A 26232-nucleotide genomic window follows, 5' to 3' on the forward strand; every position below is an offset into this window, starting at 1 on the left:
TCTTGGCTTCTACTGGCTTGGCATTTGCAATAATGTTAAAAGAACTCGACATCACTGGGACTTAAGACATGAGAATCATATTCTCACGGCTTTTTTTTGCACAGAAAAATGTTACTTAATACTTTATAAAACACATTTACAATACACTGACACGAAGCCTCTCAAGAGACCTTTGTATAAATCAAATGAGTCATAACAGCCCGGCCTTTCCAGTTTCTTGCAAGACACCCCAGCAGCCAATAACTTTTAAGCATTTGATGAATCAGTCTCTGCTGGTGTATAACAAGTGTTTGCTACACACCAGGCATTCAGTGGTGCAGTGTATAAATAGATTCTTAAATATAAGGTTAGATTAAAACTATCTCCTGGTAAAGCTATTTAAAAAAGATTGGCTAGAGTGAATAAATATTAACCTCTAACCTTTAAAATAAATAAATAAAGAAAATAATAATCATAATAATATCAGCTTAATCTGAATAAAACCCTGCCAGAAGAAAACTTTAATCAGCAATGGTTCTCTGAAGTATTACTTCAAGTATGCATGTGATTGTCAACCTAAACACATTTGTATGGCCGTCATGAAACCCAAATTATTTTAAGTCAAGAACAAGTAAGAGTCATCATCAAAGAAAGGAGGACACAATAAGAACAGCCTTCTCACCTCTTCCTTAAATGTTCTTGCAGAATGAAATTAGCAATACCACACCCAATTTCAAGATTAGGGAACGGAAGGATGAAAATGGCAAGCAGCCTGTTTTGTTAGTAGAATGAACCAAAGCTATTAGCATTTTTATCAGCTGGATGTAATAACTCAGCGTAAATGAAAGCTGATGAAAACGATACAGTCATGGTAAACAAAAATGACCTTTAAATTTAAAAAGTGTAAGTCTTAAAAGTAAAACCTCAGATAAACTACAAAATGGCCTTCCACCCAACCGCAGGAACAGCATGGGGAAAACATAAGTACACACTTAATGCTTTCATAGGAATTAAGGGGTCATACAAAAGTTTTAAAAGTCTGGAGAGTCTGTTAGGTCTTTTCCACTGCGGTAAAGTGAGCCGTCATTTGTGAGCCGCGGTCAAGCCAGCCGCCTCCTATCCGCCGCATAAATTTCCTTGCGCTTTTACACCAGTCTTTACGGTAGCGCCTTTTCGCTTTATATCCTGATTGAAAGCCTAGACTCGCGCACGCACGCACGCGCGTGAACAGTCACACGCACACGCGCGCACACAAATTACAATGGAACAGCTCAATACAGCCATCGTGACAGTCTGGTTGCATATTCAAAAATTAATTAAAAATCATTCTTAAAAGTTGATGCCAAGCTTTCAACACAATCCTCTTCTCGGACACCTACTTTACCTCTGGGCCAGTTTTTACCCAGATTTACTGTAATATTACTCAGAAATCACAGTAAACTCATATTCAGTGCAATACAGTCAATGCACTACAATTATGTTTATTTCAAAAATTCATTAAAAGTCATCCTGAATAGTTGAGGTCCAACTTTCAACACATCCCTCCTCTGGGACACCTACTGTACCTGTGTGCCAATTTTCATCCAGATTTACTGTAGAATTCCTCAGAAATTAAAGGGTACTTGTATTCAATGCAATACAGTCAATACAATAGAATTATGTCAATTTTCAGAAATTCATTAAAAATCATCCTGAGTAGTTGATGTCCAACTTTCAACACATCCCCCCTCTGGGACACCTACTGTACCTGTGTGCCAAGTTTCATCCAGATTTACTGTAGAATTCCTCAGAAATTAATGGAAACATTTATTCAATCTAATACAGCCAATGCACTACAATTGTGTCAATTTTCAAAAATTCATTAAAAATCATCCTGAGTAGTTGATGTACAACTTTCAACACATCCCTCCTCTAGGACACCTACTGTACCTGTGTGCCAAGTTTCATCCAGATTTACTGTAGATTTCCTCAGAAATTAAAGGGTACTTGTATCCAATGCAGTCAGCCAATACAATTTAATTATGTCAATTTTCAAAAATTCATGAAAAATCATCCTGAGTAGTTGATGTCCAACTTTCAACACATCCCCCCTCTGGGACACCTACTGTACCTGTGTGCCAAGTTTCATCCAGATTTACTGTAGAATTCCTCAGAAATTAATGGAAACATTTATTCAATCTAATACAGTCAGTACAATAGAATTATGTCAATTTTCAAAAATTCATTAAAAATCATCCTGAGTAGTTGATGTCCAACTTTCAACACATCCCTCCTCTAGGACACCTACTGTACCTGTGTGCCAAGTTTCATCCAGATTTACTGTAGAATTCCTCAGAAATTAATGGAAACATTTATTCAATCTAATACAGTCAGTACAATAGAATTATGTCAATTTTCAGAAATTCATTAAAAATCATCCTGAGTAGTTGATGTCCAACTTTCAACACATCCCTCCTCTGGGACACCTACTGTACCTGTGTGCCAAGTTTCATCCAGATTTACTGTAGAATTCCTCAGAAATTAATGGAAATATTTATTCAATCTAATACAGCCAATGCACTACAAATGTGTCAATTTTCAAAAATTCATTAAAAATCATCCTGAGTAGTTGATGTCCAACTTTCAACAGATTCCTTCTCTGGGACACCTACTGTACCTGTGTGCCAGGTTTCATCCAGATTTACTGTAGAATTCCTCAGAAATTAAAGGGTACTTGTATCCAATGCAGTCAGCCAATGCAATTTAATTATGTCAACTTTCAAAAATTCCTTAAAAATCATCCTGAGTAGTTGATGTCCAACTTTCAACAGATTCCTTCTCTGGGACACCTACTGTACCTGTGTGCCAGGTTTCATCCAGATTTACTGTAGAATTCCTCAGAAATTAATGGAAACATTTATTCAATCTAATACAGCCAATACACTACAATTGTGTCAATTTTCAAAAATTCATTAAAAATCATCCTGAGTAGTTGATGTCCAACTTTCAACACATCCCTCCTCTGGGACACCTACTGTACCTGTGTGCCAAGTTTCAGCCAGATTTACTGTAGAATTCCTCAGAAATTAAAGGAAACTTATATTCAATTCAATACAGTCAATACAATAGAATTATGTCAATTTTCAAAAATTCATTAAAAATCATCCTGAGTAGTTGATGTCCAACTTTCAACACATTCCTCCTCAGGGACACCTACTGTACCTGTGTGCCAGGTTTCATCCAGATTCACTGTAAAATTCCTCAGAAATTAAAGGACATTTATATGCAATTCAATACAGCCAATACACTACAATTATGGAAATTTCAAAAATTCATTAAAAATCATCCATAATAGTTGAGGTCCAACTTTCAACACTTTCTTACTCTGGGCGTCCTACTGTACCTCTGGGCCAAGTTACATCTCAATTCACTGTAATCTTTATCAAAAATTGAAAGAACAATTATATGTCAATGCTGGATGTGTGTCCTTTCAAAGTGACACTAAATAACAGAACTCAGGCACATCAGGGAATAATCCAAAAGGTGGATTTATTAAACAAAAACAACATACAAAATATCTCTAACCCATACTACATAACCTAAAAAGAAACAAAGGGACACTTAGAAGCACAAGGAAACAATACTGAAAGGGCAAGAGACACAGTCCAAACATAATCCACAACTAAAATGCCAAAAGAACAAGTCATCCCACATAGCAGACGGGTCTTGCCTGGATCTGGTGTCAAGCCGGCACTGCTGGCTGACTTCTGGCATGGTAAGATGGCACTGTTTATGTGATGGCATGCCACATTTGGCCTGATTGGGTGAATGTGACATGTTGTATAGAGCACTTTGAGTAATATGGGTGAGTAAAAAAGTGCTGTATAAGAATCAGTCCATTCACTGTCTGAACAGAGTTTCGTCATGTTACTTTTGCACTATTATGTTCCAGCACATGTTGTTATTACATGGCTTACATGGCTAAGGTACACATTAGGCTGACATCTGGGGCCAGAGCTGAAACTGTTCTGGGCCAGCACAGGGCCAGCAGTGTGTCTGCAACTGGCCTTGTGCTGGCTCATCAGAATCAGAATCAGAATCAGAATCAGAATGGGGTTTATTGCCAAATGTTGAGCAGGTTTACAACATTAGGAAATTGCTGCAGTGCTTCAGTGCAAACATGGTGTCATAAATAATTAAAATAATTTCCCCCAGGGATCAATAAAGTATTCTGATTCTGATTCTGATTCTGATAAATAGCACTTAAATAGACATGGAAAAAATAAAAGTAGGGATAAGAATTAAAAGTGCTACGTGGAAAGATATGTGCATGCGATATACATGAGATATATACATGAGAGTAAGAATTAAGAGTGCTACGTTGAAAGATATATACATGAGTGCAGGTGGTGATCAGTGCCAAACATGGAATGATACAGTGAACACAGCGTAGGGTCATGTGTTAGTGGCGGGGACAGTCATATGGTTATTGTTCATGTGTCCAACAGCAGAGGGGAAGAAACTGTTCTTATGGCGAGAGGTTCTGGTGCGAATGGACCGGAGCCTCCTGCCTGAGGGGAGCAGGTCAAACAGACTGTGTCCAGGGTGAGAAGGGTCAGCTGAGATCCGAGCTGCACGCCGCAATGTCCTGGAGGTGTACAGGTCCTGCAAAGATGGGAGTCTGCAGCCAATCACCTTCTCAGCAGAGCGCACAACACGCTGCAGTCTCTGTTTGTCCCTGATAGTGGCTCCAGCGTACCACACGGTGATGGAGGAGGTGAGGATGGACTCAATGATTGCAGTGTAGAACTGCATCATCGTCCGTGTTGGCAGGTTGAATTTCTTCAGCTGCCTCAGGAAGTACATCCTCTGCTGGGCTTTCTTGATGACGGAGGTGATGGTGGGCTCCCACTTCAGGTCCTGGGTGATGGTGGTACCCAGGAAGCGGAATGAGTCCACAGAGGTGATGGGGGTGTCAGTCAGGATGATGGGGGGGAGTGGGGCTGTGTGCTTCCTGAAGTCCACAATAATCTCCACTGTCTTCTGGGCATTCAGCACCAGGTTGTTGTGGCTGCACCAGGACACCAGACGTTCAACCTCCCTCCTGTAGGCAGACTCGTCACCGTCCGAGATGAGTCCAATAACGGTGGTGTCATCTGCAAACTTGATTAGCTTGACAGACTGGTGGGTGGAGGTGCAGCAGTTGGTGTACAGGGAGAAGAGCAGAGGAGAGAGAACACAGCCCTGAGGGGAGCCGGTGCTGATGGTCCGGGAGTCCGAGACATTCTTTCCCAGCCTCACATGCTGCTTCCTGTCCGTCAGGAAGTCAGTGATCCACCGGCAGATGGGATCAGGCACATTCATCTGGGAAAGCTTGTCTCGGAGATGGTCTGGAAGGATGGTGTTGAAGGCAGAGCTGAAGTCCACAAACAGGATCCTGGCGTAGGTTCCTGGGGAGTCCAGATGCTGCAGGATGAAGTGTAGGGCCATGTTGATGGCGTCGTCTACAGACCTGTTGGCTCTATATGCAAACTGCAGGGGGTCCAGGAGGGGGGCCGTGAGGGTCCTGAGGTGGGAGAGAACTAGGCGCTCAAAGGACTTCATGACCACAGATGTCAGAGCCACGGGTCTGTAGTCATTTAGTCCAGTGATCCTAGGTTTCTTGGGGACAGGGATTATGGTGGAGGACTTGAAGCAGGCAGGCACATGACATGCCTGCAGTGAGGAGTTGAAAATGCCAGAAAACACTGGGGCTCATGTGTGGGCCACCTCTGGTAAACCAGATCTGGGCCACCATAGGGCCGTCATTCTTTGCGGTACGCAGGCCATGTGTAAGCACATTGTGTGGGACAGATCCAGGCCATACCAATTTTGCTATGTGGGAGGAATTATGTAAAAATAGAAACATCATAAAAATGAAAATGAACATAAAGTAAAATGTACTGAAAAGAACATCAGTATGGCCATCATTATTTGCTTGGAAAGTCTAACGTTCCATGGCTTTGAACAGCCAGAGAACGCAATGCCCAGCTTAGAATGACTAAAAGTAACTTCTTTTAACATTCTGTCATTCTGCTTCTATATCAAAAATCCACTAAAAATAGTCATTTGAAAAAAAATATTCGCCACTTTTCATCAGTTTGGGTTCCTCTGTTTATAGCAATTTTTAGAAAAGAACCCAATACCTTTGTCACTATACAGTTGTACAGTGAGATACAGAGCATCTCCTACTCATTGCAAACATGCTGGGAGGGTGGCTCTATCCGCCTTAGTGCAGCTGCTGTACCATACTGTGATGCAGTAAGTTAGTAGGCTCTCAATGGGCGAGTGGTGGAAGGGTGAGCTGTAGTCCACAAAGAGCATTCTGGCGTAGCTCTGCCGCTGTTCTAGGTGACTCAGCACCGAGTGGAGGGTGATGGCATCTTCTGTGAATCTGTTTGCACGGTATGCAAACTGGTGGGTGTCGAATTCTGGGGGGAGGTAATCCTTGGTGTGCTGAAGGACTAGTCTCTCAAAGCATTTCATGATTACCGGTGTGAGGGCCACAGGGCAATAATAGTTCAGGCTGGTGATGGGAGACTTCTTTGGTACTGGGATGATTGTGGCTGATTTTAGACAGGATGGGATGGCTGCTTCATCCAGTGAGAGGTTGAAGATTCTGGTGGAGATGAGGGTGAGCTGGTGGGCACATGGTCTTAGCACTTTACCACGTATTCCGTCTGGACGCCTTCCTGGGGTTCACTGCTAGGAACACTCATCTGACATCGTGCTCCGTTACAGTGAATGGAGCGGTGCAGGAACCAGGTGAGGATGAGGATGGGAGCAGGGCTGAGGCAGATGAATGCTGCTGTTGTGGTGTTTCAAAGCGGGCAAAGAAGCTGTTTATGTCCTCTGCTAGCTGCACACTCAGGTTTTCTGTTTTCACAGTTCTGCCTCTGTGGTTTATGATGTCTATTATTCCATGCCATGTGTTGTTGCTGGACAGGTGGGACCCCTTTTCAGGTCAGCTCGAGCAGACCTGTACAGAGCTCTGTCAACAGACCTACAGGGAGTGCAGAATTATTAGGCAAGTTGTATTTTTGAGGAATAATTTTATTATTGAACAACAACCATGTTCTCAATGAACCCAAAAAACTCATTAATATCAAAGCTGAATGTTTTTGGAAGTAGTTTTTAGTTTGTTTTTAGTTTTAGTTATTTTAGGGGGATATCTGTGTGTGCAGGTGACTATTACTGTGCATAATTATTAGGCAACTTAACAAAAAACAAATATATACCCATTTCAATTATTTATTTTTACCAGTGAAACCAATATAACATCTCCACATTCACAAATATACATCTCAGAATCAGAATCAGAATCAGAATCGTGTTTATTGGCCAAGTATATGTGCAGACACATACAGGGAATTTGGTTCTGGTAGATGGTGGCTCTCAAGCACAGCAATGTAAATCACACACACACACACACACACACACACACACACACACACACACACACACACACACACACACACACACACACACACACACACACACACAAGTGTCTATATATACACATTACACATACATACACAAAGCTATGTAAACCAACTATAAATAACGAATCTAAACTTATATACATAAAATACAGAAATGAATGAGGTGGAATGAATACTACAAAATGTACATAAGGTGCAGTTGCAGTCTGGCAGTGGGAGCAGTGTGACAGGTCAACTGTTAAGAAGGGAGATGGCGAGGGGAAAGAAACTGTTCCTGTGTCGGGTGGTCCTGGTCTGCAGGCTTCTGTACCGTCTGCCAGAGGGCAGCAGATCAAAAAGTCTGTGTGCAGGGTGTGAGGGGTCTGCGATGATTTTCCCTGCCCGTTTCCTGGTTCTTGAGAGGTACAGATCCTGGATGGAGGGCAGGGGGGCGCTGATGATCCTTTCTGCTGCCCGTACAGTCCGCTGCAGTCTGCTCCTGTCCTGTTTAGTGGCTGCTCCATACCAGACTGTGATGGAGGAGCACAGGACAGACTCAATGACCGCAGTGTAGAACTGGATCAGCAGCTCCTGTGGAAGACTGTACTTCCCCAGTTGTCTCAGGAAGTACATCCTCTGCTGGGTCTTTTTGAGGATGGAGTTGATGTTGGTCTCCCACTTCAGGTCCTGGGAGATGGTTGTACCCAGGAACTTGAAGATCTTCACAGTCGACACAGGGCTGTCTGATATGGTGAGGGGGAGCAGAGTTGAGGGATGTCTCCTGAAGTCCACTGTCATCTCTACAGTCTTAAGAGTGTTCAGCTCCAGATTGTGCTGACTGCACCAGAGTACCAGCCGCTCAACTTCCTGCCGGTATGCAGACTCATCACCATCTTGAATGAGGCCAATGACAGTGGTGTCATCTGCAAACTTTAGGAGTTTGACAGCAGAGTTATTGGAGGTGCAGTCGTTAGTGTAGAGGGAGAACAGTAGTGGTGAGAGGACACATCCTTGAGGGGCACCAATACTGAGGGACCGGGTTTCAGAGGTGATCTCCCCCAGCCTCACTTGTTGCTTTCTGTCTGTCAGGAAGCTGGTGATCCACTGACAGGTAGCTGGTGACACGCTGAGCTGGGAGAGTTTGGAGGAAAGAAGTTCAGGCACAATGGTGTTAAAAGCCGAACTAAAGTCCACAAACAGGACCCTGGCATAAGTTCCCGGGCGGTCAAGGTGTTGCAGGATGTAATGCAGCCCCATGTTCACTGCATCATCCACTGACCTGTTTGCCCGGTAGGCAAACTGCAGAGGGTCCAGCTGGTGGCCTGTAATGTCTTTCAGATGGGCTAACACCAGTCGTTCGAAGGATTTCATGACCACAGACGTCAAGGCGACAGGTCTGTAGTCATCCAGTCCTGTGATGGTGGGTTTCTTGGGAACAGGGATGATGGTGGAGCGTTTGAAGCAGGAGGGAACTTCACACAGTTCCAGGGATCTGTTGAAGATGCGAGTAAAGATGGGAGCCAGCTGTTCAGCACAGCTTTTGAGGCAGGAGGGTGAGACGCCATCTGGTCCGGGGGCTTTCCTGGGCTTCTGTTTCTGGAATAGTCGGCTCACATCCTGAGTGTGTATTCTTAGTTTCAGGGAGGAGGAAAGGGGGGTGAGAGGTGTGGTGGAGGTCGTTGAGTCTGGGATGGAGAGGGTGGTGGTGGTCGTTGAGTCTGGATTGGGGAGGGTGGGGGTGGTCGTTGAGTCTTGATTGGGGAGGGGCAGGGTGAAGGGGGGAGAGGTGGAAGGTGTGTTGGGGGTCAGTGTCTGAAGCAATGTCCCTGGGAAGGGGAGGGTGGGGCGTGGGAGTCTGTCCGTCTCAAACCTGCAGTAGAAAGTGTTTAACTCGTTGGCCAGGTCTTTGTTTGCTTCAATAGTGGGTGGGGGGCGTCTGTAGCTGGTGATTTCCTGCAGGCCCCTCCACACTGATGCAGGGTCGTTGGCTGAGAGCCGTTCTTCCAGCTTCTGGGAGTAGATCCTTTTAGCTGCTTTGATCTCCTTGGTCAGTGTGTTCCTGGCTTGCTTGTACAGGACCCTGTCACCACTTCTGTAGGCGTCCTCCTTGGCCTTGCGAAGATGTTGGAGTTTAGGAGTGAACCATGGTTTATTGTTGTTGTATGTGCAAAAGGTCTTTGTTGGCACACACACGTCTTCACAAAAACTGATGTATGATGTCACAGTGTCCGTGAGCTCATCTAGGTTCTCAGATGCAGCTTCAAAAACAGTCCAATCAGTGCAGTCGAAACAGTCCTGCAGTTCCTGCTTTGCTGTGTTAGTCCACTTCTTCACAGTTTTGACTACAGGCTTGGCACGTTTGAGTTTTTGCCTATAAACTGGAATAAGATGGACCATGCAGTGATCAGAATGTCCCAAAGCTGCCCGGGGCACAGAGCGATAGGCATCTTTTAGAGTGGTGTAGCAGTGATCCAGTATGATGTTGTCCCTGGTGGGGCAGACTATATGCTGTCTGTATTTAGGGAGTTCGTGGTTTAGGTTTGCTCTGTTAAAATCCCCAAGAATAATTGTAAAGGAATCCGGGAATTTCCTCTCCAGGGTAGTAATCTGGTCAGCCAGCTCGCACAGTGCGTTGTTCGCGTTGGCCTGTGGAGGGATGTAAACTCCGACCAGCATGAAGGAAGAAAACTCCCGCGGTGAATAAAAAGGTTTACAGTTGATGAGAAAACTTTCCAAGTGTGGGCTGCAGTGTTTCTGTAACACTGTGACATCAGTACACCAACCTTCATTAATGTAGAAGCAGACTCCACCACCCTTTGTTTTCCCTGAGAGCTCTGTTTCGCGGTCCGCCCGGTGAAGTTGGAAGCCCGGCAGATTTAAGACAGCGTCTGGGACTCGCTCACTGAGCCAGGTTTCAGTGAAGCAGAGGGCAGCAGAGCGTGCAAAGTCCTTGTTAGTCCGGTTTAAGAGCAGTAATTCGTCGACTTTGTTTGGAAGAGAGCGGAGATTCGCGAGGGGAATGGAGGGGAGTGCCGTGCGGAATCCTCGCCGACATTCAAAAAAACAACAACAACAAATCAGTGACCAATATAGCCACCTTTCTTTGCAAGGACACTCAAAAGCCTGCCATCCATGGATTCTGTCAGTGTTTTGATCTGTTCACCATCAACATTGCGTGCAGCAGCAACCACAGCCTCCCAGACACTGTTCAGAGAGGTGTACTGTTTTCCCTCCTTGTAAATCTCACATTTGATGATGGACCACAGGTTCTCAATGGGGTTCAGATCAGGTGAACAAGGAGGCCATGTCATTAGTTTTTCTTCTTTTATACCCTTTCTTGCCAGCCACGCTGTGGAGTACTTGGACGCGTGTGATGGAGCATTGTCCTGCATGAAAATCATGTTTTTCTTGAAGGATGCAGACTTCTTTCTGTACCACTGCTTGAAGAAGGTGTCTTCCAGAAACTGGCAGTAGGACTGGGAGTTGAGCTTGACTCCATCCTCAACCCGAAAAGGCCCCACAAGCTCATCTTTAATGATACCAGCCCAAACCAGTACTCCACCTCCACCTTGCTGGCGTCTGAGTCAGACTGGAGCTATCTGCCCTTTACCAATCCAGCCACGGGCCCATCCATCTGGCCCATCAAGACTCACTCTCATTTCATCAGTCCATAAAACCTTAGAAAAACCAGTCTTGAGATATTTCTTGGCCCAGTCTTGACGTTTCAGCTTGTGTGTCTTGTTCAGTGGTGGTCGTCTTTCAGCCTTTCTTGCACTGAACATAAGTTCCCTGCAATTTCTGAAGAATATTACAGTAAATCTGGCTGAAACTTGGCCCAGACGTACAGCAGGTTTCCCGGAGGAGGGATGTGTTGAAAGTTGGACCTCAACTACTCAGGATGATTTTTAATGAATTTCTGAAATTTCCATAATTGTAGTGTATTGGCTGTATTGAATTGCATATAAATGTCCATTAATTTCTGAGTAATTTTACAGTGAATCTGGCTGAAACTTGGCACACAGGTACAGTAGGTGTCCCAGAGGGGGGATGTGTTGAAAGTTGGACATCAACTACTCAGGATGATTTTTAATGAATTTTTGAAAATTGACATAATTATAGTGTATTGGCTGTATTAGATTGAATACAAGTACCCTTTAATTTCTGAGGAATTCTACAGTAAATCTGGCTGAAACTTGGCACACAGGTACAGTAGGTGTCCCAGAGGGGGGATGTGTTGAAAGTTGGACATCAACTACTCAGGATGATTTTTAATGAATTTTTGAAAATTGACATAATTATAGTGTATTGGCTGTATTAGATTGAATACAAGTACCCTTTAATTTCTGAGGAATTCTACAGTAAATCTGGCTGAAACCTGGCACACAGGTACAGTAGGTGTCCCAGAGAAGGAATCTGTTGAAAGTTGGACATCAACTACTCAGGATGATTTTTAATGAATTTTTGAAAAATGACATAGTTCTATTGTACTGACTGTATTAGATTGAATAAATGTCTCCATTAATTTCTGAGGAATTCTACAGTAAATCTGGATGAAACTTGGCACACAGGTACAGTAGGTGTCCTAGAGGAGGGATGTGTTGAAAGTTGGACATCAACTACTCAGGATGATTTTTAATGAATTTTTGAAAATTGACACAATTGTTGTGTATTGGCTGTATTAGATTGAATAAATGTTTCCATTAATTTCTGAGGAAATCTACAGTAAATCTGGATGAAACTTGGCATACAGGTACAGTAGGTGTCCTAGAGGAGGGATGTGTTGAAAGTTGGACATCAACTACTCAGGATGATTTTTAATGAATTTTTGAAAAATGACATAATTATAGTATATTGGCTGTATTGCATTGAATACAAGTACCCTTTAATTTCTGAGGAATTCTACAGTAAATCTGGCTGAAACCTGGCACACAGGTACAGTAGGTGTCCCAGAGAAGGAATCTGTTGAAAGTTGGACATCAACTACTCAGGATGATTTTTAATGAATTTTTGAAAATTGACACAATTGTAGTGTATTGGCTGTATTAGATTGAATAAATGTTTCCATTAATTTCTGAGGAAATCTACAGTAAATCTGGATGAAACTTGGCACACAGGTACAGTAGGTGTCCTAGAGGAGGGATGTGTTGAAAGTTGGACATCAACTACTCAGGATGATTTTTAATGAATTTTTGAAAATTGACACAATTGTAGTGCATTGGCTGTATTGCATTGAATACAAGTACCCTTTAATTTCTGAGGAATTCTACAGTAAATCTGGGTGAAACCTGGCACACAGGTACAGTAGGTGTCCCAGAGGGGGGATGTGTTGAAAGTTGGACCTCAACTACTCAGGATGATTTTTAATGAATTTCTGACATTTCCATAATTGTATTGACTGTATCGGGCTGCTACATTGTAATTTGTGCGCGTGCGGGTATAGTCTTTCAATCGGCACATAAAGCGAAAAGGCGCTACCGTAAAGACTGGTGTAAAAGCGCAAGGAAATTTATGCGGCGGATAGGAGGCGGCTGGCTTGACCGCGGCTCACAAATGACGGCTCACTTTACCGCGGTTCATTTCCAAACAAGTTCAAGTGTGTATCATTCTGTAATGAAAGATACGCAACAGGAAAACATTCAAGACAAGTTTTCAGAAAACAAAGCCTACCACATTTGGACACCTGGGCCCTATTTCAGGAAGCCGGTTTAGTGGAAAAACTGAGTAAGTATACCCTGAGTTAACGAAAACTCTGGGTTTTCGGTTTCACAAAGCGAGTTCAGATGAAGCCTCAGTGAGTCACTATGACGACACACGCCGTGAAGCTAACCTGCCCCCTAGCAGGTTTACTACAACTAACCCTGACTGTCTCCGCCCCTTTGTCGGAAACCTGACAGTAGGAAGTGTCAGACATGGCGTGCCCCGTCCTTGAAGAGCCAGTAGATCGTGAAGCCCAAATTCTCCGCAGAGCTCTCCGCCGGGAGAGAGTGATCAGAGCGCGTTTGGACATTTTATCATTTCCTGATGATTTTCTGTGCGAACGTTACCGTTTCACAGCACAATCTATAAGTTATTTGGATAACATCCTCAGGCCATATATTACGCATGTGACACATCGCGGACATTCTCTCAGTTCTGTACATATTATTTGTATTGCACTTCGTTTTTTGCAAACGGGAGCTTTCTGCATAATATTGGTGACGCTGAGCACGTTTCCAAGGCTACCGTCTGTCGGGCAGTCAGGAATGTTACAGTTGCACTGAAACGTCTCCTGTACTCGTTTGTGGTGTTCCCCGGTCATAGACCCACAAGATTTATCAAAGAGGGATGCCACAAAATTGCAGGTAGCAGGATGACCAAAACTTAATTCATGATGTGGTGATACTTGAACTACTACTTAAATTTTACATTTATTTCCAGGGTTCCCAGGCGTGATTGGCTGTATAGATGGCACTCACATTCCAATCATTGCTCCTTCAGTAAATGGAGGAGACTATGTGAACAGGAAGTCTTTCCACAGCATTAATGTACAGGTACATAGTTCCCTGTAGCATTTCAAACTAACAAATTATTTCATTATAGTAATGGATGCGAATTTGTGTTCTCTGCACTGTGAAGATCATATGTGATGCTGCCAACATTATCACAAATGTGGAAGCCAAGTGGCCAGGCTCTGTCCATGACTCACAAATATTCCGTGAATGTACACTGAGCACAAAATTTGGACATGGTGAGTTGAGAATACTTTAAAATATATAAAGACCAATTGCTTCAGGGACATTTGAACTGAAGTGTATCCTTCTGTCTTAGGAGAGTTCACTGGCTACTTGCTTGGTGATAGGGGGTATCCATGTTTACCCTATTTGCTTACCCCTTACCCTGACCCGGGCCCACAGCAGCGATATAATCTGGCTAATTGCAGGACAAGAGCCAGAATTGAAATGACTATCGGAATGCTTAAGGCCCGGTTCCAGTGCCTGCAAAGACTCAGGGTCACCCCAGAAAGGGCATGTGACATTATTGTGGCATGTGTGATTCTTCACAACATTGCCACAATTAGAGGAGAACACTGTCCTTCTGAACCAAACATCAGCAGTGATCCAAACCATGAACATCCTGACCCTCCCACGGACATACAAGATGGAAGCGCAGTCAGAGACACCATATGTCACAATCATTTCTTTTGACCCATCACCTCAACATGTTGAAAGAGGAATAAACAGATTTTTTGTTCAACTGGCTTTATTGGTCGCCTGTATTTCCTGTACACAAAGTATTAAAAGATGTAAACCTCATAAAGTGTCTCTGTTGCTTCCTCCTCTGTAACAGCTGTCAATGTTTCTCCATTATTTTCCTGTAGTAAAGAAATAAACAACATCCGCTTTTTTTCTGTTGGCTATAACGGGGTCACATTTGAGCATACAGAGTAAGCAAATATGTACTTGTAATGTGCTCAGATAATTTCAATAAGTGCTTACAGAAAGAATATTAATGTAGCCTCTAACTGCAATTGATTTACATCGGACAAACAGACCAAGCACTATGGCTCATAATACAATTACACCTTACCTGTTTGGACTATATTTTTATATTTCATTTTTACTTGCTGCCAGGCACGTTTGGGGCCTGTTGGGTTGCACCTGCGCTCACATCACATCACAACATAAAATGTATACAATAACAAATAAAATAACATATGATAAAATAACGTGTTAAATGGGTGGAAATCCCTAGATCAATGTTTATATTAACACTCACGCATTGACGCTGTCGGCTGTTTTGCCATGCATGCTCCCTTTCTTTTGCAGCTGAGGCTGTGTTACTTTTTTTCTGCAGAATTTGCATGTTATCGGCATATGCTGCCAGCAGAATTTCGGCCTCAAGCGCTGTAAAATACATTGACCGCGCCTTCTTTCCCTCCGTCTCCATGGTGACTCGCTTACTCTGTGCTCCGCTTATCAGGGCTTTATGTATCCTCTTCCGCGCGCTTCACTTGGGGTTAAAGCAACTCCGCGTTGACTGAACTACTTGTTATCAGCCTTTCTGAAACCGAATATTCCGAGTTGGACAGTTCGGGGTTACTCAACCCTGAGTATCGTTTTTCACTCTGAGTTTTCTAAACCGGCTTCCTGAAATAGGGCCCTGGAACTAAAATATAACCCAAATATCCCAAAGTACTCTAGAGTTCAACGTAAGGCCATCTCTGTCTGACAGCTAAAGCATGGCAAAAACTGAGGCATGTAACAAGACAACGATCCCAAGTGCAGCAGGAAATACTAAATTGCAGAGACTTGTCGTGTTTTTGATCTTTAGTAACCTTATAGCAAAGATAAAGTTCAGTTTAAAGGAAATTGTGGAAGAAGTTGCAATACTATTCTAATTTTACTGCATTGTCTAAATACAAAGTGTTTTAAATGGATGACAGACTTACAAGTCAAATACACTTTGCATCTTTTAATCCTAATGTGAGAAACACCAATCACATTAATAGAACCCCCCCAAGGGGGAAAAAAAAAAAAAAATTAAAAAAAATCCAACAATACATTTCAGCAATAAAAAGTATGTATTGAATAAGATACACCATCTGAGACAACATTTACCAGCAAATACTCAAAGTTAAAGAGTAGAGTTTCAGTCCCAACATGTGATGGCAGACCTCCGTTTTAAATGAGGCCATTTAAGATTACAAAAAAAAAAAAAAAAAAAAAAAAAACAAAAAAAAAAAAAACAACAAAACAACAAAACAAAAAAACCCCACACACAAAAAAAACTACCAAAAAACACATTTAAAAAAGTTAAATGGGGACAAAAAGACTTAAAATACAATGGTGATGATTTGAAAACAAAATTCTGTTTATGAAAAAAAAACAAAAACAAAAAAAAGTGCAACAACTAATGCTTGCTGAGCTGCAGTTAGAATACTGCGGTAGTTTTTCCTTCTATCCAGATCAATACCAACACTGGCTGAAACTGATTTGCTTTCAACACTGCGGGGGGGGGGGGGGGGGGGGAGGAAAAAAAATGCAGCCTCAAAAATAAGCTGCAAGAAAGATGCAACTCCGCAATATACAGAGGGAAAAGTCCAAAAATGCCTAGCGTGCAACTTTAAGTTTTTATCATCTTATATAAAATTAAGTGTTTAAAAGGTTTGTGATAAAATGATTTGTACTGATGGATGTTGCCACTTCCATTCATTCCTGGAAGTCTAATTGTAAAATCAGTACAATATGGACAAAATTGAGTGTTCAGTCTCATATTGATGAGGGAATGTAGCATGATAACAACAGACAGTCAAACTATACCAGACAATGCTTCACCACTGACCCTTCTAAGAGTGAGCTTTTATAGTAGTAGAAGTATGGCATAGTTGTTGCTAACGGGATAACAGCACTGAATATGCTCTGAACAACAAGAGCATCCGAGGCATCTGCAACCCAGCAGACACAGTGATGAATAGCAAAGCACTTCTCCAAACCCCCAGCCAAAGGAGGTGGTATGAGCCTACAGTGTGTGTCCAAGTTGAAAACTACCAAATTTGTGTACACCTGGTACTTTTTATTCAATGTAAAATGTACTTTCTAAAAACCAGTAAGACAACTCAAAAGCATACATGACTTCAAGGGTCAACATCAGCCTATCACTCCAGCCTGATCTATGAGATAAAGCCTTGCCAACAGGCAGAAATGAACACGCAGGCGTTAAACTTGTTTAAACTCTCAGTAATAGTGGCATATTTGCAGTCTGCTGCCTGGGTCATTTTTCCCTGGGCTGAAGAAAGGGTAGACAGGCTCCTCAAAGCAGGTGTCAAACATGTACAGCCTCTTCATTGTTACAGCATCATAGAAGCTAAGACGCCCGTTGTCATAGTCCAGGTACACACCCACGCGAGGAGAATTCCAGTAGTCGGCAACTGGAATGCGTCCGTCCTCCCCATTGGCGTACAGCCGGTCCTGCAGGCACAGGCTCCAGTATCCTGCGGAGGGTGTGAGGCTGACGAAGCCCTTCCTGTTGCTGCACTCTGTGGTCACTCCCAGGTACCACACACCTTTGTCCCTCACATCCACCTCCCAGTAGTGCTGGCCACTAGCATACTGGGCTGTGGAGAGGACGCCACAGAACCGATTGAAGCGGGCAGGCAGGTCTGGCTCCTGGCTGCGGACACGGCCCTCCTCCACTTTGGTGTCAAAGTCCGAGATAAGCAGGTTCGGGTGAGCGGTGTCTGGGTCCAAGGTGAGGTTCTGGGGCACTATGGAGACGCCATGACAGATTAAATCACATTAGTCTTAAGCTGACCTGATACTACATTTTTAAAAGAGCAGACTTGGTAGACAAACTGCCTGCTGAAATTGATATTTTTTTTATATTGTCATTTGTGCTTAGAAATATAATCATTTGTATGCTGATAAAAATCATATCCTTATTAGGACTGATAAAAGTCTGTGTGCAGAAAAAAAAAAGAGATTAGTTGACTATCAAAAAGAATCATTAATTGCAGCCCTATTAGACAGTAACCCGTTTCAAAAAGAAAGCATGCAGAAAAGTTAACCTGCATTACTGCAGTTTCTTTAGAGACTTTAATATATTCACCATCCAGCAAGCTTTAGGCTGAAAATGCCCAACCTCATGCCTAAAAATCTGTCTTACAGTTCAAATATAGCATCTCTTAAGCACTAACAGTACATGATTCTTCAACTTACTGGTGTGCAGCACGTGCATCATCTTTTTCCACATGATGAGCTGAAAGGGCCCTGAGAAGTCTGTAAATTCTGTCGGACAGTTAACCGGCTCCAAAGAGGTGAAAGGCTTGCACTGTACAACTCTGCAGAAGAAACATGGAAATTAACATGCTGGGTTTTTGTAAAGCATTTTTGTAATAAATGAACAAAAAGCTACTTACTCATTAAATGTCTCAGCAAGGCTCTGTTGCAGGGGGGGGGGGGGGGGGGGGGGGGAGAAAAGAAAGAATATACTTAATTTGTGGTTTAATGTATAATTCAAACCCTAACAAACAAGTTTCATAACATTTCCGTTGCTTTGAGCAGCCCCATATGCCATTTTAAGGACGCTTTGATCCTTAATCCTTAGTGCACAGTGGTAAACTGTCATCAGGGTGTCTGCAGTTTATCACAAATTAATATTTAAAGTCCTTTTATAAGAATATGAAATCAGACCAGTTTCATGACCGTTTGGCTTTGCATGATGAATGGCCACGCAGTATGCTCACATCCACAGCAACTCTGCTTTTAATGGTAATTTGGAGAAGCTTGTCAAAATAAAGAATGTTGGATGATGGCGGCTATTTGCTGGTGGGGTTTTACTTCACGTTTGACTTCCCATGTGATATTTAAATACAACAATTTGGGCTCCTGAGTATCTACAGTAAACAGTATTTAAGGCTACTCTGGTTGACTAGGGGCGTGTTCCTAGGTCTAATTTTATAACTACAACTCTGTGCACCAAATTTTCCCATCGCATTGTTAACCTAAAGACAATGGCTGTGCTTTTATTTCAGCTTTAAAATGTATGATTATCACCCAGTTATAAACAAGCATTTTCACTTTTGCGTACAGTTTAAAAAAAATTAAAATAAAAGGGGGCACATGTTTGTCATAGGCAGCATGATTGCATTAACACAAAAAGGTAAAGGCAATAGTGCAGCTTTTAACAGAAGAAGCCTGATAAAAAGGAATGTTACAGGCCTGCCAAAGCTGTATTTAAGACAGTCTCATTCTTAAGAATACTGCTTTATCCTTTTTGAAGCAAAAGGGTTTGGGATGGGGAACTCAGCAATAACGTTATCCAACTCTTATGTCATAGCCATGGTCTGACAATTTACAAGTTAAACTTTGAAGTCAACTGACCTCAAAGTTAGTTTTTCCATTGATCTGGCTGTGGATAGCTGCTATAGCTTTGTCCACAGCTGCTGCTTCCGTTTCCACAGTCTTCAAGTTATCATCTATAACAGCCATGGTGGCCACTTCCTCAGCGTCCAGGCTCTCAAGCAGCGAGTCCCTCTCGTCCAGCAAAAACTGGACCAAGGCACCGACGTCTGCTTCAATCTTTTCCTTGAGTCTCTGCTTTTTCAACTAGAGCAAAAGAAAAGTATAAGATAAATGTGTCGCATTCAATGTTGGGTAAGTTACTTTAAGTAATTACTTAATATTGTATTTAAAATACTTAATTACTGTGTCAGGAAAGTTACTTAATTACTCAATAAGTAATTAAACTAAATACTTCTGTGAAGATTATGAGTAAAACATGTTATTTTATGACCATAGTCAATGTAGTTGAATTATGTTAACAGTTGTAGGACATGTATTATCCTTTAGTTTAGATGGTGTGCTGTGTATGTAGTCTAGTTCTCATTATACTCTTGAGTTAACAGAACATATTCACATATTAGTTTATTAGATAAATTTGCATCACTCTGTATCCTTGATCTGCTGTGAATGTCTCACACTGTGTTCTTGACATGTTTTATTGCTGAATCATGAAGAGAAAGGAGACTCTGAGTCTAGGGCAGAAGAGATAAACCACATTCTATACCCCCACCTTTGCAGGAAGACAGGGAGGCAAGGTCAGGAGCCAGTCTCGCTAAGAAGTAGAAAAACATGTGAAGATGTAGCTTTTATGACTAGGTGGGGCTGTCAGAAGCTATAAAAGTCTGTGAAAATCGCCACCATTTTGAGAGACATGTGCCTAACCCTCTGGCCGCATCTCTCCCGTCCGGACGTCTTAATGCTCTGTGTGTTGAATTGTATGGAAATAAATGATTGTTGATTGAGCATTTATACACCGAGTATTGTCCTTCCTTCAGCCCAAAGATTAAAAGAACTGGGAGATTACAACACTTCTTAAAAACCCTATAAACCTTGAGTGGACAAACAATAGAAATTAAACTCTTTAAATAATAAATAAATAAATAAAATAAAGTTATTTTATTTTTTTAAAGACTGAGACTACAGTACGCAGCGGTAGCATCTCTTCCACAATGTAGCCTGCAATCATTTTTTAAGCTCACCTTCAGATGCTTTCTGTGCTGCTGAAGTAAAATCTAATTTTGCCTGCTTAGCAGGAGTTGCCGCGGTGTTATCCATGGATGATGAACAAGGATCAGTCAGAAGTGTTCGTCTCTGCTCTCGTGTCAGGCGCTTCAGTAGATCACTCCTGGTATTAACAGCGGCTGATTTTTTTTTTTTTTTTTTCCCCCCCCCTCCCCAGGACATAGCTTACACCTTACTGTAATGTTCTTGTCTGCTTGTTTCAGACGAGTGAAGAGACAGGAATATGTCCATTTCATAAAACAGCCACTCGCTTCAGCCTAGTCCGACATCTTCCGCTTTAGAATACGACTACGCAGCAAACTGGCACGAAATGACGTGCACCTGGACTACAGCGATGTTAAAGCGGCAGAGTTTACTTCTACGTTTAGAAGATAAATTATTGAAATTAAATGATATTCAGCGAGTTTTAATTTTACAATGTAATACAAGTACATTGTAAGTAACTAATTAAAATACCTAAAAATGAACAGTAATCAGTTACTCTACTTTTTCAGTGGTAAAGTAATTTAATTACAGTAACGCATTATACCCAATGCTGGTCACATTGCAGTTCTAGTGATGCCTACCACAAACAACGACACTGTTGGTTTAAAGTATAAATGACACACGATCTGTGGTTTAAGTCAACTTTTAAATGTGACCATGCATTTCCAAATAATATGGCAGAGTCATTTGTGCAAACAAGCACGTCAGCCTGAGCAAAGCGTTATAAACAGAACTGAGAATCTGCTAGAGTCATCCTGACAAGGCTCTTACCCCCCAACAAAAAACAAAAAAAACCCCCAAAATAATATTGACTGACCAGAACTATAATGTTAACATAACTTCAAGACGAATGCTCAAGAAATGCATGTTCAGCAGTCCACTAAAATTTCACCGTGCACAACTGAATGTTTGCATGCAATATGCAAAAAATGGCCACTTGAACACCAAGTTCACAAACAGAGCAAGTAAGAACGGTCATTCCATACCCTCAGTTCACTTTTAGTGAGCTCATCAGCCGTAACAACTTTTACACATTGAGACTTCTGCCAGTTGAGCTCCATTAGCCTCAGTTTCAGTTCCATCTGTAACAAAATGTACAGGAAGACATGTAGTCAGGAAAGCAGGGCAACAGTGCAAATATTAGAGATGCAGTAAATAAGAGTCTAGGTTACCAATACATAATAGGAGACTACTTAAAAATAAAAAATATATAATAATAATAATAATAATAATAATAATAATAATAATAATAAGAACACTACTGCTACCTTCATGTCAGTCACAACTTCTGGCACTGGTGCCACATCATGGTGTCTGAAACGAAACACTCAGCATGTTACAGAACAATTTGTTTTAATCAAAAATAAATAAACATTGGACTCACTGTGTCATCTAGAACTTCCTTTCAGACAGATGTTTAGATTGTGTTTCTTACAAATCCCAATGGATTAACTTTCCACAATATAATTATCCAACAGAGCAAATGTTATTTTACACAATTCCTCATCTGAGGATAAAAAAGGAACAAATAAACACAAATCATGATTGTTTTGCACAGTGTGTCGTTTATAAAGAGTTTCTTGTTGTTTGAATTAACTGGGAAACTGCTATGACAGAAAAATAGCAGTTTTAGAACCTCTCATAGTGAATTAGAATGGTTGAAAGTTTTCAGCGAGTCCTTTTTTAGTTATATGAATAATGTTTAAAAAGTGACTCGTAAATACCTAAGACAGGAACTAGCCACAATCAGTTTTAGGTTTCAGTCATCTTTCACTTTAATCAATGAACATTATTCGTGTCATCACATCAGGTCTCCGACAGATTACAAAAGTGAAGGCTATGACATCAATATGGAGACAAATTTGCCTCAAGAGGGTTGTAAAAGTGTATGATATGATCCACAAGCATAAACTAAGCTTTACAAATGTGTGCAATGTTGTGTGTAACTTATGGACTCATGAGCATGTGCTTCAATAAATAAAATATAAATACTGATCAGTTATACACAGTCAAGTTGAGCTCACAAATCCAATAAGTTTTCGAAAGGTAAAATTTTCTGTGTACAAATTATTCATCCTGAGGGAAATTGAGGGAAATTGGTGTAGGGTCTGGTGTAATTGAGTGTAGGTCTGTGTCAGTGCACATTTGTGTTCAGCCGAGAGAGAGTGTCCCTTCACCCAGTTAGGCAAAAGTCAACAGTCTTTAGTCGATGCGGGTGGCCTTGGGGTGGGGGAGAGAGTCAGTCTTGTTATCCAAGGAGAATTTTGTTATTCAGCTTTTGCCTTGAGCATCCAGCTGGCACCAGGAGGGCCGCATGAGATGAAGATGGTAGTTGTTTTGTTTAGTGCGAACAAACTGCTTCCAATTTTGAGACCATCCTCTGCATTAAGTATATGCTCCATATTATGAATACAGATATAGTCGAGGTAAAGTGGAATAAATCCTTTGTTAATCTGAGCATTCTCTAATGAAATCAGGCCAACATTGATATTAGCGTAATTAATTATCCTTAACATTTCAGAATGTGGCAGGCTACTCTGTAGGGTCTGTAATTGTAAATCTGTATTTTCTTGTAAAAGGGATTACCAGCTGTTCTGTTTATTTAGAAAAAAAAAAAAAACAAAAAAACAAAAACCCATATGCATGCAATGGAAGGCCAGATATCCCAGTTTTACACTGGGATTTGAACATAGCTTATATTTGTGGATCTTGTGGAGCAGGGAAATTATTTTACTGCTATTGGTAAATAATCATCATTACTATTGCATTAATAATATAATTTACAGCATTGATATTGTATTCAGAGGTTTAAACAGTGTGTGTGTCTTTCAGAAAGACTAAGTTGCAGGAGTTGACAGGAAGTTGTAGAGAGTTTGCAGAAGTGAAAGCAGAGTAAGTTATTTTGAGGAGCAGGTTAGACGAGGCTATTTGAATTATTAGGTTATTCGAATTGTCTGTTATACTTTTATATTCTTTTAGTAGAAGTTCCACCCACACACACCCCCCCACACACACACACCCACCCACACAGAGAGAGAGAATCATTTATAGGTGGAAGTTTAAACAAAAACCATAGTACACATTTGTAAAGCTTATCATGTGGATCATATCATGTGCATTTGGTCAGCTAAAGGCGTGTCCACATAAGCACCAATGCACTCATCCTCGAGTTGTTTATAATAACTTTATTTATAAAACTCTTTTAAACAAAGTTCTGAACAGTTATTTGAAGATAAAGATACTTTTTAAGTTGCTTTTTTGCAGACACTTTGTAGTTGACTAGTAGACTTTCCAGGCTCTGGTTGCCTAGGTACCACCACATGCTCATTGACAAGTTAGCTTATTTTGGATAATCAGCATTTCCTCTACTTAAATGTAGTTAAAGAAATTTGTTTCGCCTACAGTATGACCTGAATTGAGCAACCAAACCCAGAAATGCAGGAGAAAATGATTAACAGTTGTGGCAGAGGGAAGTTTTCCCTATAGAGCTCTAAAAGATGGGAAGTCTTTTAGAACCATAACCAACATGCCCCAGTGCATATTTAAATAAAATGTTTAAAGCACTTTTGCATTGGCTTCACTTTTCAGAGGTACATCCTCTATATAATCTATGTGTGAGCCCCACCCACTTTGTCTGCCCTTGCTATAAGTCGCTTAATGCAGTGGTCCCCAACCCCCGGGCCTCGGACCAGTACCGGTCCGTGAGTCGTTTGGTACCGGGCCGCGAGAGTTGAGGCTCAGGTGTGAAATGTATAGTTTTCAGGGTTTTTAATCTGTTTTCAGCGTTATTTTGTTATCCTGTGTCTTTTCACGTGTTTTATGAATAAATTCTCTTTTTCTGTACCGGTACTAGTTTTATTTTGTTGTATTTATCCACGACACCTTAAAGGCCAGTCCATGAAAGTATTGTCGGGCATAAACTGGTCCGTGGCGCAAAAAAGGTTGGGGACCGCTGGCTTAATGTCTTGCTGAGGTCATTGCACACTGTGTGGCTGCCCCTCCTCAATACTGGTCTCAAACTAAAGTTAATTCACAGATGGACACTCGTACACTAGGCATTCACAATGATGCTTCCAAATTTCGTTGCCTTGTACCTGTGATGTGTGCAATGACCATAAAGTTGAATTCTATTCCAAATGAGTCTTGGGTACATTAGTGCCAAAAACCTCATTCTACAACCCTCCTGGGATCTTACTATGAAATGCAGATATACTGCAGTGCTTCCCAAGCTTGGTGTGGGGTCATAAGCAGCTGCCAGTCATGCTATGGGTCCCAATTTCCAATGATACTGGTTACATTAGTAAATGCTTGAAAGTTATTTAGGCGATACAGGATTGAAAAAACAAAAACAACAAAAACCCCACAAAGCCACAAACTAAAAGTAAAAATGTGAAATTATTCTGCTAATATTAAGGTAATACCATTAAGCATGGCAGACAAAACATAAGATGAAAATGGTGCTTTTTACATCGCCCCCTTATTATTCCTAAAAATCTGGTTCATACTGTCCAGTGTACTAATATCTGTCATTAATAAAATCTTTTCAGGGCACAGAGCTGTGGTGTGATATTTGTAAAGTCAATCATAAAACCCAACCTGTGTGATCTAGATTCCCTGCAGACAACACAGATAGGCCTCTTATCGGTCTGGCAGTAGAGTTTCAGCTCTTCACCATGATGCTCACACTTTTCACCAAATTTCACAGGCTTGGAGGGGGCAGGACAAGCACCCAGGCACTCCAGATCGTCCAGTTTGGCCACCAAGTTCTGCACCAGATAGTTTTTAGTGAAAGTCCTCTTGTTGAACACCTGACGGAATAAAGAAAGAAGCTAAGGACGACTAACCAAGCACAAGGTTGCGTACATCATATCATTTTTGGAGCTAAGCTTTTAACCTGCCAGCTCATGTGTTGACAGGTTGACTATCGTTAGCTAAGGGAAGGAGGAAAAAAAAACCCCAACAATAACAACCAGCTATCCTAGCAAATGCAAAATGCACTGCGTAGGTATCCGTTATTTTAAAAGCAGTAGCCAAACACGCGGTGTTATTTCTCGTAGATATTTATAAAAGAAAAAAAAAAAAGACATTGGAAGAAACACTGGCACCGCCGTGTTATTGTATTTACCTTCAGACGAGGTTCAAAAAAGAAAAACAAAAAGGCGTATATAATGTATTAACTTACCGTTCGGCACTGAGGACACTGATACCCATAGTCTCCGCCATTTTCATCCCAGTGCATACAGATGCAAAAGCGGCAGAAATTATGGCCGCATTTCAGAATAACGGGGTCCTTGAAGAAGTCCAAACAAATAGCACATGTCAGTTCCTTCCTCAGGTCATCTCCAGATGCACCAGCAGTCGCCATGTTTACAAACCAACCAGCAGCGGAGAACTGCCACTGCAGGAAGTGAAGGAAGAGGATGGAGGGAGGGAAGTGGGCACATTTGTGCAGTGTCGCTTTCGCTCTCAGCCAATCAGTTTTCACTCTCTCTCTATTCAATTGTATTTCAATTATATACCCTTTATTGGCACAGCAGTCAAATGAACCATAGTCTTCAATCTAAGAAATCACAAATTGCACTTTTATTTTACTGCTTCCCAGAGGAGCATTTAAAACATTTTCCCCTACAGACATTGTGGAGCCTAACTCATTTCACTGACAGTCATAATTGTGCCATTTTTTCCCTTCTTAATCGTTCCTACTTTGCCTAGGAAGGTGAATTAACAATGTGTGTGCTTACAGGTCAGCTGCTAACTGAGCTACTTTA

At 41.6% G+C, this 26232-nt stretch overlaps 1 protein-coding gene across 1 annotated transcript; it reads right to left on the reverse strand.

Annotated features, from left to right (window-relative positions):
- Positions 1-16146: 16146 nt before the first annotated feature.
- On the reverse strand, positions 16147-25857 carry trim47 (tripartite motif containing 47). The gene is made up of 8 exons (XM_080867478.1): positions 25647-25857; positions 25061-25272; positions 21733-21778; positions 21451-21546; positions 19277-19501; positions 18313-18335; positions 18113-18234; positions 16147-17661 (listed from the first exon to the last, which is right to left on the reverse strand). The coding sequence occupies exons 1-8, from the start codon at positions 25827-25829 to the stop codon at positions 17132-17134; spliced, it is 1437 nt and encodes a 478-aa protein (XP_080723604.1). The 5' UTR covers positions 25830-25857; the 3' UTR covers positions 16147-17131.
- Between the last annotated feature and the right edge of the window lie 375 nt (positions 25858-26232).

Source organism: Rhamphochromis sp. 'chilingali' (genome assembly GCF_963969265.1).
Source record: "Rhamphochromis sp. 'chilingali' genome assembly, chromosome: 19".
Taxonomy (NCBI): Eukaryota; Metazoa; Chordata; class Actinopteri; order Cichliformes; family Cichlidae; genus Rhamphochromis; species Rhamphochromis sp. 'chilingali'.

Coding starts and splice junctions, on each gene's coding strand:
- trim47 (XM_080867478.1), bottom strand. CDS start 25,829: ATGGCGACTGCTGGTGCATCTGGAGATGACCTGAGGAAGGAACTGACA. Junction 25,273..25,646: donor AGTGTCCTCAGTGCCGAACG/GTAAGTTAATAC, acceptor TTATTCCGTCAG/GTGTTCAACAAGAGGACTTT. Junction 21,547..21,732: donor AAGTTGTGACTGACATGAAG/GTAGCAGTAGTG, acceptor ATTTTGTTACAG/ATGGAACTGAAACTGAGGCT.